General features: G+C 43.3%; 1 protein-coding gene across 1 annotated transcript in view; it reads left to right on the forward strand.

Annotated features, from left to right (window-relative positions):
- The first annotated feature begins 2,288 nt into the window (after window positions 1-2,288).
- Window positions 2,289-14,462, forward strand: part of NTF3 (neurotrophin 3) — a 44,626-nt gene continuing 32,452 nt past the window's right edge. The window contains exon 1 of the mRNA XM_054632308.2: window positions 2,289-2,835. Within this exon, the coding sequence (XP_054488283.1) occupies window positions 2,818-2,835 (18 nt within the window). The 5' untranslated portion in view covers window positions 2,289-2,817. The remainder of the gene's footprint in view (window positions 2,836-14,462) is intronic.

Here is a 14,462-nt window from a genome sequence, read left to right on the forward strand (position 1 = left end):
GTATATAAAATATCACATGTTTTGAAGTCTGGTCAAGTGCCTAATTAATCAGATCAATGTCTTGTAATTATCCCAATTAAAATCCCCAGAATTCAAAGATTACTTTCTCCAGCATGCTTTGAGCAATGTTTCAGATTCTTCAAGACAGAACAGGGACTTGTTAAAAGAAATATTTTAATTTATTTTTAATTTTTTTTATATTTAACTTTTTTTTTCCATGTCAGAACCTCAGATCCAAGGGTGACAGTTAAAATAAGGTGACCATTTGGGAGCTGGATTGCTTCTTATTAAGAATTCAGAAACCTGCCGAAAGTGTGAAAGAAACCCACCTATTCTAAGGGTTAACATGAGGGAAACAACCACCCCACGCCCAGAATAACAGCTGAAGATGTAGAAATACCTAGAAAGAAGCAGCTTCAGAACAACAGAAACATCTGTAGGGGAAAGGTTGGAAAACGGCAAGGACCAAACACGTCTCCATTTTCCCTGGCTGGGAAAACAGGCTGTCTACAATGCTTTTTGCAGTGCACACATATTTGGCGAGATTAAGGTGTCACATCTCAAATTACAAGGGGTCTGATTGCCCACAGACCCAGACAGTGGGCAAAACCCCTCCACTTATGCAAGCTTTGGGAGGTTTGACTCCCATCAGAGCTAGGCAGCCCTTCTGCCCAGGTCATTTGCTTCTATTTGCTTCTAGACTTCTTCTTTTGCTGCTTTTTTTTTTCTTTTTTTCTGTGGTTTTTTTTTTTTTTTTTCGTTACTGCAAATGTGAAGTTCCTGGGCTAGGGCTGCCTTCAGTGGCTTAACCCTTTGCCTACCTTCAGAGGAACGTTTGTTCACCAGCCACAGGACAGTTTTCTATTCCTAGCACTGTTTGTCTACTTCAGTAGATTAAAAGCTGAGTCACATTTTAGGTATTTCTCAGATCTGAATGCAGTGCTTGGGCTGGGTGGGGGATGCACAGGATTTAATTTGAGTTCCCTCATCTTAGCTGAAAAAGCTCTAAATCAGATGGAAACAGCATTCAGGAACAGGGTGAGACAAAAACAAATGGAACTAGAGTTACACAAGTTTGAGGAGGTTTGGGGTTTTGTTTGTTGGTTTATTTAGTGGGAGGGGGGGTTTGGGGTTTTTTTGTTTGGTTTGCTTTTTTTTAAATTGACAGAGCAGCAAGTTTTAGTATAGAATTCTTAGGAAGTGGTGGTGGAAGATGACTTTTATTCTCCATCTGGGTGAGAAAGGCGGAACTTGTGAGACGGACACAAATTGTGGAATCCCCTCAGCAGGACCATTTAAATTGCAGAATCCTCTAAATGGGATCACTTTATGCTTGAAAAATTCCAGAGAAAGGACAATTGCAACTAACAACATTGTCTGTATTTCAATCTATGGTGGTAAATATTTCAATAAAACTGTGACAACTTTCCAGGTAGATTAAAATGTCTTAAAGGAGATGGTACAAAGCTTTGATAGCAGGAGAGGGCTAATTATCTTTAAACAGGGAAGGGAAAGAGAAAAAATCCATGGTTAAACAGGAACAGAAAAAACTTATTGAGCTAGTAAAAGTATTCTTTAAGGAAACAATTTCGTGACCCTTATGATTTAAAGTGTCACCTCGTATCTTATATGACCACGTTCTTATGGTTATGACTTGCTCAATTAAGCTCAAATCAAACAGAAAAGAAAGATGACTTAAGCATGTAAATTTAGAGAGAGACTTAGAGGCATGCAGCTAAATTTATCAGCCATCTCTGTGAGCGATCTCTCTAAATAAAAAGTTTGGGAACCAGTCGCTGCTGGTTGCTGATGAACTTTCCATGTTTTTGGCACTTGCCATCCTTAATGGACAAATCTGCAAGTCAAAAGAGGAGGAACTGTACACAAATCCATCCTAAAGTCTGTTCTTAACAGTGAGTGTTTCCCCCAGCACTTCTTTTTGTGTCATGGCGGGTGACTTTCTTGACAGAAATACTGACTGAAGAAATAAATTTGTCAAAGATTTGCAAATAACTGGAAAAAAAATGTTAAAAGGGAAGTCAGAACAAGGGAGCAGGGGCTTGTGGCACTGTAGCTCTGTGTCTCTATTTCACCTGCTTGACATGTCCTACAGTGACTTGTGAACACAGGTAGGAATAGCAGCACATGCTGGCAGTGTGAGCAAAGTGTGTGCATGTGTGTGCATGTGGGAGACAGAGGGAGCGTGGGGGACAGAGGGGCAGGAAGGGGGGAGTGGATGGACCATTAGAGTGCAAACACGGAGACATTCCTGCAATAAAATACTCATCTGCTGAGAATCGCAGTCTGGAAGGGATGGTGGTGATTTAACAAAAGAATTCTCTAAAATGTTCCCTGGTGCTAATAATGTTCTTAATAATATGAAGAGGTTTTGCCAGGAAGAGGAATAAAGCCATCAATTGGATTTGGGGAAAAAAAAAAAAAAAGGAAAATAAAATAGGCACAGGATGTTTTTATAGAGCACACAGAGGGAAAAAGAACCTTAAGACAGTATTGCCATTTTCAAAAAAATGTCTCATTCTCTGAATTTCCCCAGCCATGCAAGGTTGTTATAAATGGTAGGTAGGAAAAGCAAAGTGTGGCAATAAAGGGGTTAATCCACGAAGCACAGAGCCATCTGGCTGAGCTGGTTTGTTATAATCGAGCAGATTATGTTCACAGGACTCAGAGTTTAAGGCTCCTCTCCCATAGAGCAACTCTCCACAACCCAAGCAGACCAACTTTGGGACTTTGAATGAACATATTTACACCCACCTTTCTCTTCATGTCGACTTTTCTGGAAACATTCACACGGATGCCATGGTTACTCCTACCACGGTAAGGGAAATTTGACATTTTCTAATGGGGTCCTAAGAGAGCGGGGGGGGGGGGGGGGGGGGGGCCTTTAAAGAAGTATAATGGGGAGGAGGTGCGAGTCTTTTAAGGGGTAGATGTGTCCCAAATGTTGCCTTTCCCATTGTGCCTCCTCCTTCCCTCACCCCTACTTGCCCTATAGTTTGCTTCAGTCCTGAGGTTCCCCTCTCTTCCTGCTCCTCACGCTGTTGTTTGGGTCCCTGGAAAGAAAGTGGTGAAGGAGAAATGCAAGGTGCTACAGGAAATGTGATTTAAGAGGAAAAAGCAAAGGAGACTTTAGGTTTTGTCTTAAGAGGGAGACCAGCAAGTTCGGATATAACAAAAGGGATTGAAAATCTTGACCGTGGTTTGCAAGAACCAGCCTCAGCACACATAGCATGCTTGCCCTCCAGCAAAGTTAGAGCCCGTGACAAGCAAAGCCAAAATTCCCAATTCCTAGACCTTGCCTGCCACAGGTAACCAGCTTCACTGGAGCTTTCATACTTTGTGTGTATGCCAGACACTGGAAACCCTCTTCATGACCTTTGAATTAATCCTCATTCTCCTCTAACCCAAACACTAAATTCTGTGGGAAGAGCTGGAGATCAAAAGATTCCCTGCACATCTGTGTCTAGGTGAAAAAGATACACTCACTCTGTGCTGGAATAGCAGGGAAACTATTCTTACATTGCAGCTTCCAGCGTTTGGTGAGTACCTTCTAGGAATGCAGTAGGCAACTAATCAACAGAGATGCACATCTAGAGAGCAAAATAGAAAGCTGTTTCTCATCTAAGCAGCTGAAATGCAGCTTGAAGCGTCAGTTACTGGCGAGTCCTTATGGAGACACCAAACTGCTCTTAGCCAAGAGGGGAAAAAGTCCTTGAATGGTTTAGATAGTTTTCTGATCAGTTCTTAATCCTTCATTAAAATAAATGGGAAAGCTATATAAAAGCTATAACTATAAATATGCAGTATCTGGAGTAATGGATATTTTGGATTGAATAGGTCTGCTATGTGCACATTGTCTGGTTCCTATATTGCAAAACCAGTTATTTAGAGATGACTCTGTGTGTGTGTGTGTGTGTGTGTGTGTATGTGTGAGGGGTTACTTCTCCCCCCCCCCTTTTTAAATAGACAGGGATGTGTATTATACGGTCCAGAGGATTGTTGTGAGCTAGTCTTTCAGAAGACACTCTTTGCTCTCAGGCTCATGTGATTTGTTGCATGAGGAGTGCAAATGGTATGTAAAGTTTTGCCTTTGCATTTGTGCCTTCAGGAAAATATCCAGACAAGTAGGAGAGGCACTTTCAGGCACAGAAATACCTGATATGTGCAAGCTTGCAAGTAGAGAAGTGGCACAAGAAGCACCTATAAATGGGATGCAAGGAAAAGGAAAATCTAATAGTAAAGAAAAAGAAAAAGAAAAAGAAAAAGAAAAAGAAAAAGAAAAAGAAAAAGAAAAAGAAAAAGAAAAAGAAAAAAAAGAAAAAGAAAAGCCTTGCCAGACAAAAGCAGAGCAGCAGAGAATGAGAGAATGGAAGAGTTCAGCATGGTCCCAGCTGCTGGTAGTAAAAAGACTGGTCTGAGATACATATGTAAATACCAGGGACTCTGTCTGAGCATGGTGGGGGGACAAAATCCAGGCATGATTGCAGGTGGAGCCAAAACATGGGGAGAAGTGGAGGTACCAGCCGAGCCAGCAGGGGGGTGCTTTGTGTACATGTTGAAGTATGCAGAACACGTAGGTTTAAGGGGTTTTGGTTTTGTTTGTATTGTTCTGCTGTGGGTTGGAGTGTTTTTCTCTTCAGGGAACAAAAAATGAAATGGTGCATATAAAGGTATATAAAAACTGGAGGGAAGGTGCAATACCACAGAAATAAAGTGCTACATGTTCACTGTTGTGCGCTGGGGCAATAAAGGCAGGTGAGACATGCAAAGGTGGTCAGCTTGAAAGGGAAACTGCTGCACATCAACTGGAAAAAGAGGATCTTTGTGGGTGGCAGAAAGTTTAGGAGCTCACAAGAGGAAGTAACACGAGAGAGAGTTGGGAAAAGGTACAGGCTGGAGGCTGAGTGAGGATATGAAAGGGACATACAAGGATGGTAGTGTCTGCAAGGGGGAGGTTGAGTATGGAGTGGGACTGGAGAGAGAAAAGTGAAAGCACAAAGGATGTTTGGAGGAGGAGTTAAAATGTGAAGTATTAGCTATTTGGAGAAAGGTATGGAAAATAATCTGCTATATGATGCTTGTGGGGGGCGTCAAAAGGAGACACCTTTGATTCTGTCAAGAAATAGATATGGGGATGTATTTACAAGGAAGGTATCAGAGTATGAAAGGCAAGGCTTGCATGGTGATGGAAACATGTGCCGAGAACAGGAACACAGAGGGAAAAATTACCTGGATGGAGATAGGGTGTGATGAGGGGATGAGGGGAAAAGGGTCCTGTAAGTATGTGAAGGGGTAACTAATTGGAGATATTTCAGATCAGGCTGAAAGTCTGCTGGAGTGTGCTGCCTGCCTGCAAGAAAAAGACAGAACTGGGGAAAAAGCCATGGGGAAGTGGTGGAAGGAAATTCAAGAGAGTGGAAGTCACAGGGGCAGGATGAACTACAGCAAGGATATAAAGCCATGGCAGGTGTTGAGGAGCATGAGAATGAGGAAAAATTAAGGAATGTAGGAAGCATGAAAGAGGATGAAATGAAGACCTATGCTTTCTGTAATGCCTAGGAAAGAGGTGGTTTAGAGGAGATACAGGGCGAGAGCAGAGAGTGAAGGGAAATTCGGGGGTGTGTTTCTTAGTAGGCAAAGAGAGGGAGTGGTGCAAAGGTGCAGTGGTTTGTTCAGCAGAACTGGGGATGTCTCTTTGCTGGAGAGTAGGAGCAACACAGGGAAAGAATAGGCAGTAAGTTACAGGGGAAGCAGTTGGGGCAAGGAACAGCAAGCAAGGAATAATGGGAAGACTGTGGGAGGAGGAGAACATACACAAACAAAAAAGGAACGATTTTCTGTTGCAACAGATGTAACAAATGTGTTTATATCTCTGTGGTAGGTACTGGCTGAGTGAAACAGCAAGAGGGAATGGAACAAATGTGCTGGTGGAGAAATGGCTAAAGACATAAAGGGGTGGGAGGAGAAGGAATGGGAGGAAAAACTACCTGGAGGGCTGTATAAGCCACATGGCTGTGCTGAGGCCAAAAGTAAGGTGTGAAGTGTGTGGGGAGGCAAGTGGAGTTGGGAGCTGTAGGGCATGAGGTGGAAATGGATGGGAATGACAGTTCCTGTTATGAGGGGTGAGGAGCTCAGTGTGGGTTGACACACAGCAGTGTGAGAGTGAGGAAGGGACCTGTCAGGCTGTGCCTGCTTGCAAGGACTGTGCAAAGGAAGGTGAAGGGACGGAAAAGTTGTGTCTGATAAGAGAGATTTGTGTACACAGCATGCTCAAAGGAAATGAGGGAAGAAGTACCGGTGATAATTGCAGACCTGGGTGTGGGGAAAAGGAAAACCACTTATGGGGGAAGGAAGAGTGATGAGGAGTGAGAAAAAGTTTATGAAGGCTTAAGGCATCTCTCATTATCTGCCTTTTGCTGTGAGGGAGGTTAAGTGTGCAAGGAGCCCTAGGTGCATGCAGTGCAACAGGAGAGTAGATTGGGAGTTCAGTGCAAGGGCACAGGTAAATCCATACAGACCTTGGCGATAGGCACATGGATACATGGAATGCACAAGGGACAGGGGTGAATATGTTTGGTGGGTGCTGTGCTTATGGGACTGGCAGAGTTGTAGGTGATGAGGACAATCCAGGAAGAAGCTGAAACCCCTGAGGAGTGTGTAAGAGCCCTGGGTTTCTGTAAGAGATGAAGGCCCGTGTGGAAGTCCCAAAGAGCCACCCAGGAGGCCATGCTGACGTGCAGGGTGGCTACCAGAGGCTAAGTGGAGCATCACGTGTCCACTGTTTGTGGCAGAGCTCTCCATGTCGAAATCACTTACATAAGGCCACCACCAGGGGTGAGTTTCGTGAGTGCTAGGAAAGCAATGTTTGCATTGAGAAGGAGGGTAGGAAAGGATGACTAACCAGGAAAATGGTTTGGTGCGTGGGTAGCAAAAGGATCTGACGTGCTTTAGATGTACCTGCCTTCTGCATGACTTGCACAGCAGGCAGGCTCTCCTCTAGAGGTTTTTTGCACACTTTTTATAATAATCCTTAGAAAATCCCAGTAGATTTAACTATGATATTTAAACCAGTTTCATTCAGAAGCATACCAATGTACTTTATTTTCATACGTTAAAACCTCTGAATACTGCTCCTGGCACAAAGGGCAGAGAGGTTTCTCTGGGACAAGTTAACAGGGCTCTTGGATGAACAACCATTGGGCTGAAGCACACAGAAGGACTACAGATGTCAGTCGTAGGAAAGAGGAAAGCACTGGCTTTCTCCATGGCTTGAAGCAGTGCTGGAGTAATGTGCAGTTGGTTGAGGGTTGAAAACATAAGATACATCTTGGGTGTCAGAGAGAAGCACTAGGAACTTACTTCCCTTCAAAACAATTGCATTTATTGACAACAGCTGTTTTTCAAATCTTGTCTAAAAACATCTTCAAATTGTGTGGGTCGACTAGGACTTTGGGCTCTTCTACACAGAGTAGGGAAGTGCTTGTTTCCACCCATAGCAGGTGTAGTTGGTGAGAAGATTGTAAGTAATCCTGTGGAACTTGCACTGGAGGAAGTCCGTCTGATCACACAGAATCTCTAAACGTAAAGGTTGAAGCCACTGAGCCCAGACCTTAAATAACATCAGTCCCATGGACTATGGTTCATTGAACCCTTTTCTGTTCATTGCAAGGACAAATTCCTGGTAAAATAAAAGCAAGCAGCCTGTGAAATGATAAGCAATTAGTGTTCATGTAGCCATAGGTTGTGTTGGGAACCCATTGTCCCATATTTTACACTGGTTTCTCACTGCAGAGTCCAGCTCAAGCTGTCCAGCAGAATAATTTTTCCTGGCAGTTTTTGCAGCTGGTTGCAGTCTGTGGGAAGGACCTTTCTTCCCTGCTGGGAGTGAACTTCCCAGCATGGCAGGCTGTGGGTGGAGGGAATGGTGAAGCAGTTGTCCATGAGGGGGAGATGCAGTCTCAGACACTGGGATTCAGATGGGCTGATACCACACAGCCTGCTCAGCCCACTGCCACCAGTGCTCCCCTGACCTCTGACCACTCTGCTCCCTGCACTAGGAAAATCAAAATCAAACAGTGGCATCAACCTGTCATCTGGCTGAGAAAAGAGAAAGGGATCGATGGGTTGTGGCAGGAAAGGGAACAAAGCAAGAGTGAACAAGCTGTGCTCAGTGTGGAGAATATGGGGCATTTGTGCCTGACTGCATCCTTTGCAGCCATGACACAGCCATAGAAATCTGCTTGTAAGGGGCTGGAACATCTGGTTATCCATGCAGATGTTTGACTGGCCATGTGTGTGTGTGTCTCCTGGTGGTGTCCAGGAGCAGCCAGTTGGAAGGGCTGATGGAGGGGGATGGCCTCTGTTGCTGTGTGGGAGAGTCTTCATGCATCTGTCAGTGAGGGATGGGGGGATCAGTCACTTTCTGAGGGGACAGATGGATGTGTGTGTGAAGAGAGAAGTGCTAAGGGTGGATATGGAGTAGTTTCAAGGTTGTGAAATGAGTGCTAGGAGCAACATCCACAGCTATGCTCCTGATTGTATCACAAGCCTTAAGTCCATAGGGGAAGGGGAGTCCTCTACAGGAAACCTCGAGGGAGATTGCACTTCCCAAGGAACTAAAAACCCTCACTCAAGCATGCTGTTCAGTTCAGAGCCTCCTTCTCTCCTTCACACACTACAAGCAAGCCAGGAAAGGTAGCCTTTTCCTTCAGAGCAGCAAGCACTTGAAAGATCACAGCAGGACCATATACTCCTCCCTCTCTGATCTTCCCCTGCCTCCGTCTCCTCTCCACTTCTTCACACACATGAGGAAGAGTCTTTTCCAGCTTGGCCTCTGGGTTTGTGTGTGGAATTCCCACCTGAGGGACTGCGTGACTGAGCTGCCGCATCAGGGAAGGCTACATGTCTGTGCATGTCGAAACAGAATTTGCTGGTTGTCATCTCAGGCCCAGAGAAGGAGCCTGGTGGCTGCATTTCAAGGCACACAGGAAGGATGACAGGCTGTTCCACGTTTCCATCAGGCAGAGCAGGAGTCGCAGCTTCTGTAGTCATGAAAATCCACTCATTCTGTGGAGCAAAGTCCACTTATCTGTTAAATAACTTATCTGCGTTATCTGTTAAAAAAACCTACACCAGAGGTGATAAAAACACTCTGGAAGGATTGCAACCCACAGGGTAAGATTTGCATCAACTTCTCCAACATTTCCAATGTGCATGTTGCCCATAATGGAACCACAGCAATAAATGTGCTTCTTCTCAGTTGCTCTTTCATACATTCCAGAAATAAATTCCTGTATTTTGAGTCTGACCCTTCTATAGATTTTACATGTTTAATCATACAGTAGCTGAGTTAGCATGCAAGAATCTAGTTAATTCAAAAATATATATTTCTAGGCATTGCCTTAAAAAAATTCAACCATGTTTCCCAAAAATCTGAATCTATACAGTCAGAGGTAACTCGCAGGGAATTGTAGAGCTGCAGAAGGAAGAAGTATTTTGTATCTACATGAATTCAGGTTGTGAGTGTGACATTTAAGCCCAACCACTTCTTTTGAAAAGCTCTGTGGTTAGACAAGTTTGAATACAACATCCTCTCTGGTGAATTCTGCCTCACCCAGGAGATAGACACAGTTGCAAGACAAAATCAGCTTCTGTCCTCTCCAGAGATGGGATTTGGGCAGTATTTGGTTTCTGCTCCAAACCAAGATGAGATACTTTTAGCCTTTAGGTCCAAATATAGACCTCATAAATCTGATGGAGACCAGAGTTGTTAAGAGGGAGGCATCATTTCATGTGCTGAGGGGCCTTTCCTGGATTTGTACATTTAAAAGTTAAAAAATATTTACCTACTTCAGTGTTTTCAGCTCCTGTGAGAGGTAAAATGATATCCTCCACTCATTTCTCAAACAATTTGCACAGTCAGATCTTACATGACTGGCTTTCCAAATGGATGTTGCAGATAAATACATAACATTAAAAAAATCTTCCTAAAAAGATGTTTTTTCTTTGCCGTTTATCCATATTTGCCTGTTGTCCCACTTAGATCCCCTAACATCATGACCAACTTTCCTTCTTTGTTACTGTTTGCTAAAGATATCCCTCATATATTTTACTTAAGCTGTCCTTTGTTTAAGCTCCTTCTTTTCTTACAGGGTTAATATGATTTTTTTTTCCTCTAAGCATTTCTTTGAATTTCTTAATAATGTTTTTTCAGTTTTCTGACTTCCCCCAATTTCATCCCAAACTTCGTGGCACTAAGGCATTCAGGAATAAAAGTGATGTTCTAAAACCAGGAGACCCCTTTCCTCTATTTGCCTGCCTTCTGCTATCACACTGACTTTTTGCACTCACTATTTTTCTCTTTTGTGTCTCCCTTCTACTGCAAAATAACTTCAGTCTAATAAATCCAGCATTAATTCCTTGTTTAAATCATGACTAATTTTTGGTATTATACCTTTCCAACTTTCTCCCTAACATTTAATTCACTTGCTCTGAATTGATTTTTCCTAGACATATTATCTTAGGCCTTTCTCCTCTGAATCTGGTATTTTCTGCATTTTTCTAACAAACCTCTGTCCTTCTATGTAGCACTTTCTTCTATCCTTTCCATTCTTTCTATCCATTTGCAGCCTGTTCCTTCTCCCATTTAATATTTCTTCAGCTCTACTCTTTAACACTTTCAGATTGAGGTGATTTTTGAGGTCACTTCCAACCCAAACCATTCTATGTTTCTATGATTTCTACAGAGTAAAACTCTTTATGATGGAGATGAAACCATCTCATCATATAGGGATACCTTTAGAAAATACTGCCTCAATATGTCTTTCTTCCTAGATATGCTCCAGATGTAACTAGAACAAAGTATTAATTTGTTTATACAAAATATATACAAAATGTATGCATTAATTAATCTGGGTAGAGACTTTTTTCCTGCTCAGAGAAAATGTCTGTGTTCAAACTGCCTTTCTGTGTTCCTGTGCTGTTCAAACTGCCTTTTTAAGTCTTTAAATCAGGAAATATGTTTAGTTTTCCTGTTGAAAGACAAACCATCACAAGCTCTGAGAAAAGAGAAACAATCTAAATACTGCTGCAAGATGAGTTTGGGGAGGAGTTGTTGTTGTTGTTGTTGTTTTACTAAAACAAAATGAAAATCAACAAAAGCTTCATGGAGTTAAATGTTGCCCTGATAAGCTAAACCTGCTTTTCGCATGTGCTAGGATAGGGAGTGGTCTCCCTTGGAAAAGTTTGAGTTTTGCGGAAACAGAAATGGTTTAAAATCCAGTGATTTTTTTTCCTGTCTTTCTTCTAGTAGGAAATCTTCCTGTCAATTTTTTTTCCCCAGAGGTTCTCATTTGCTTCATTCCTCTGAAATAAAAGCTGATTAATTTTCAACATCATCTGTTTTTTGAACCACTGTTATCAAATCTTATTGATTTAGTTGTCCTTTGATGAGTTCATTTTTTTACCTCAATCTTTCTTTGTACCTCTGGTTCAGACTCTGCCTTTCCTGACTCTGGTTTGACACCAGCACTTCCACTGATTCCAATGCATTTCTAATTAACACAGGATCAGGGCAAACATGGAAAAAACACACCTGACTGCAGGTCAAATCCTCTTCTCAGTTGCACCCAGGAAATCTTACTAATATTTGTGAGGCTGTTACTTTGAATTTGTGTCTTGGGGTTTGTTTTTGGGGATTTTTTAAACCATGAATGCATATCCAAAGCATTTTAGTATGTTGAGCCATAGAAATCAGAGAAGGGGAGAGAATATGCCTATATTTGATAAGTGGTATTTTGATTGGAAAAATTGCAACAAATACCTTTTTTTTGTTGTTGTTGGAATTTGTCAGTTGCTCAGAGACCAAGCATTCCCCACTTGTTCTAATAAATCTCAACTAAGTCTCTGTGGACACCAAAGTTTAAAAACCTTTCAGGCTTCTCCCTTGCTCAAAACCCTGTGTCCTTGTTGACTCATCCACCAGCCATCCACAGACTAGGGAATTGGTACTTGGAGCTACAAGGACAAAGCCAGTGAAGCACATTAACCTAGAGAAAACAAGGGCATGATGCTTCTACCTCACAGGGGACTCTTGGGCTCAGGAGGCAAAGAGAAATTCCTCAGAACTGGAGAATTAAATCCAACAAAATTCATCTCTAGTTCAGTCTAATATCTCCTAATACGGTCTGTCTCTCTAAGATCTCAGCCAGCCAGATAGAATATTCTTCAAAGCTCTGTCATGTCTAATTTTAAATTCATCAAATGACTGGGCTTGTACCACTCCACTTAAAATTTTCATACCATCCCCCATCCAGCTTGAGTGCCATTCATTACTACAGGATTGAGTGCTTTCCCATGGACAAGTTGTTAGCAACAACACAGTCCTGGGTGGCAGTAGGACAGCTGGCAAGAGACCATTTTAGACAAGCGGTTTGGCTTCAATGTTATTTTTTCTTTAGTTAAATTCTAGCGATTACCTTTTTGTGATGGCATTCCTTGAGGAAAAAGTGAAAATAAAATGCGTCATTGTTGAAAGTAACAGAAATATTTTATATAAATAGTCTGTTCTTGGAGAACAGCTCTTTCTCAAAAGAAAGGTTGCACTGGTGAGGCCACACCTGAGTCCTGGGCCCAATTTTGGGGCCCTCACTACAAGAAAGACATTGAGGGGCTGGAGCATGTCCAGAGAAGGGAATGGAGCTGCAGAAGGGTCTGGAGCACCAGGAAGGGCTGAGGGAGCTGGGGGGGGGAGGCTCAGCCTGGAGAAAAGGAGGCTCAGGGGGGCCCTTCTGGCTCTGCACAACTCCCTGACAGGAGGGGACAGCTGGGAGGGATTGGGCTCTGCTCCCAGGGAACAAGGGACAGGATGAGAGGAAATTGTCTCAAGCTGTGCCAGGGGAGGTTCAGGTTGGACATCAGGAGGAAATTCTTAATGGAAAAGGTGGTCATGCATTGGAAGGGGCTGCCCAGAGAGGTGGTGAATACCTATCCCTGGAGGTCTCCAAGGGACAATTGGACCTGTCACTCGGTGGTCTAGACTGGGTGACAAGGTGGTGTTTGGTCACAGGCTGGACTCAGTGTGGATGATCTGGAGGTTTTTTCCAACCTCAATAATCCTGCGGTTCTCTGAAAAGCTCAGTACCATCTCCTCAAGATGGTGGGTATGTCTGTATCCTTGCAGCAACCTGGACAGTGTTCCAGGAGGTAACTCCATACAAATTACCAGGCTTGCACCTTCTCTCATGGAGAGTCTCCAGATTCTCCAATCTATTAGCAAAACTGCACCAGGATAATCAACCTTATTTCTACTTGGATAGCAGTGCAAAGCTCTCCAGGGACACCCAAAGACACCCTGCAGGCTGCTGTTAAGACATCCTGCTGTGTAAAGCAGCTCTGGTGGAGCAGCAGAGACAGCAGTGTATGAGCCAACAAACCTCCAGGGTGAGCACAGAGGACAGTCCCTTGCTCTGCCAGGTCAGTGTAAACAACCAGAGGCTCCTCTCAGGTATCCAGACTGCTTGGTGAGGCACATGAACCAAGCTACAGCCTTTTTCCAGCTGCTTTTAGGCCAATATGATCCTTTAGGATGACTGGAATCAGAAATCTTCCTGGTCTTCTACAGGAATCACAGAATGGTTTGGGTTGGAAGGGACCTTAAAAATCATCCAATTCCACCCCCCTGCCATGGGCAGGGACATCTTCCACTAGCCCAGCTTGCTCAGAGCCCCATCCAGCCTGGCCTTGGGCACTTCCAGGGACAGGGCAGCCACAACTTCTCTGGGCAACCTGTGCCAGGGCCTAACCAACCTCACAGGGAACAATTTCTTCCTTATATCTAACCTACATTTCCCTTTTCAGTTTGAAGTCATTCTCCCTTGCCCTGTCACTACAGCTCCTGATGAAAAGTCCCCCTCCAGCTTCCCTGTATCCCCTTCAAATACTGGAAGGTTCTGTGAGGTCTCCACACCCTTCTCCTCCCTAGACTGAACAGCTCCAGCTTTCCCAGCCTGTCTCCATAGGCAAAGTGTTCCAGTCCTCTTATCAACTTTGTGGCCTCCTCTAGACTTGCTCCAACAGTTCCATGTCCTTCTTCTGTTGGGGGCACCAGAACTGGATGCAAAATTCCAGGTGGGATCTTACCAGAGCAGAGTACAGATGGGCACCACAACCTTCCTTCAGCCAGGTCCGTACATTCAATTATTTTCATTTTTATTCATAAACATTCTAAATATGTATGGCTATTTAGGGAGATTTGTTTATTCCAATTGCTTTCTGAATCTTCTTCTGATAAATTATTTTTTTGAGCAATACATGGAAACTTATAAACTACAAAGAAGCATCTAAAATTATTTTCTGGTTACCTGGCAGATTACCATTGATGGATTTCATTACGGGTTTTTTCCATCTTTTCCCATCCATAAGCTTCTATTTTCCTCTTGCTGAAT

Source organism: Agelaius phoeniceus, chromosome 5 (genome assembly GCF_051311805.1).
Source record: "Agelaius phoeniceus isolate bAgePho1 chromosome 5, bAgePho1.hap1, whole genome shotgun sequence".
NCBI classification, from domain to species: Eukaryota; Metazoa; Chordata; class Aves; order Passeriformes; family Icteridae; genus Agelaius; species Agelaius phoeniceus.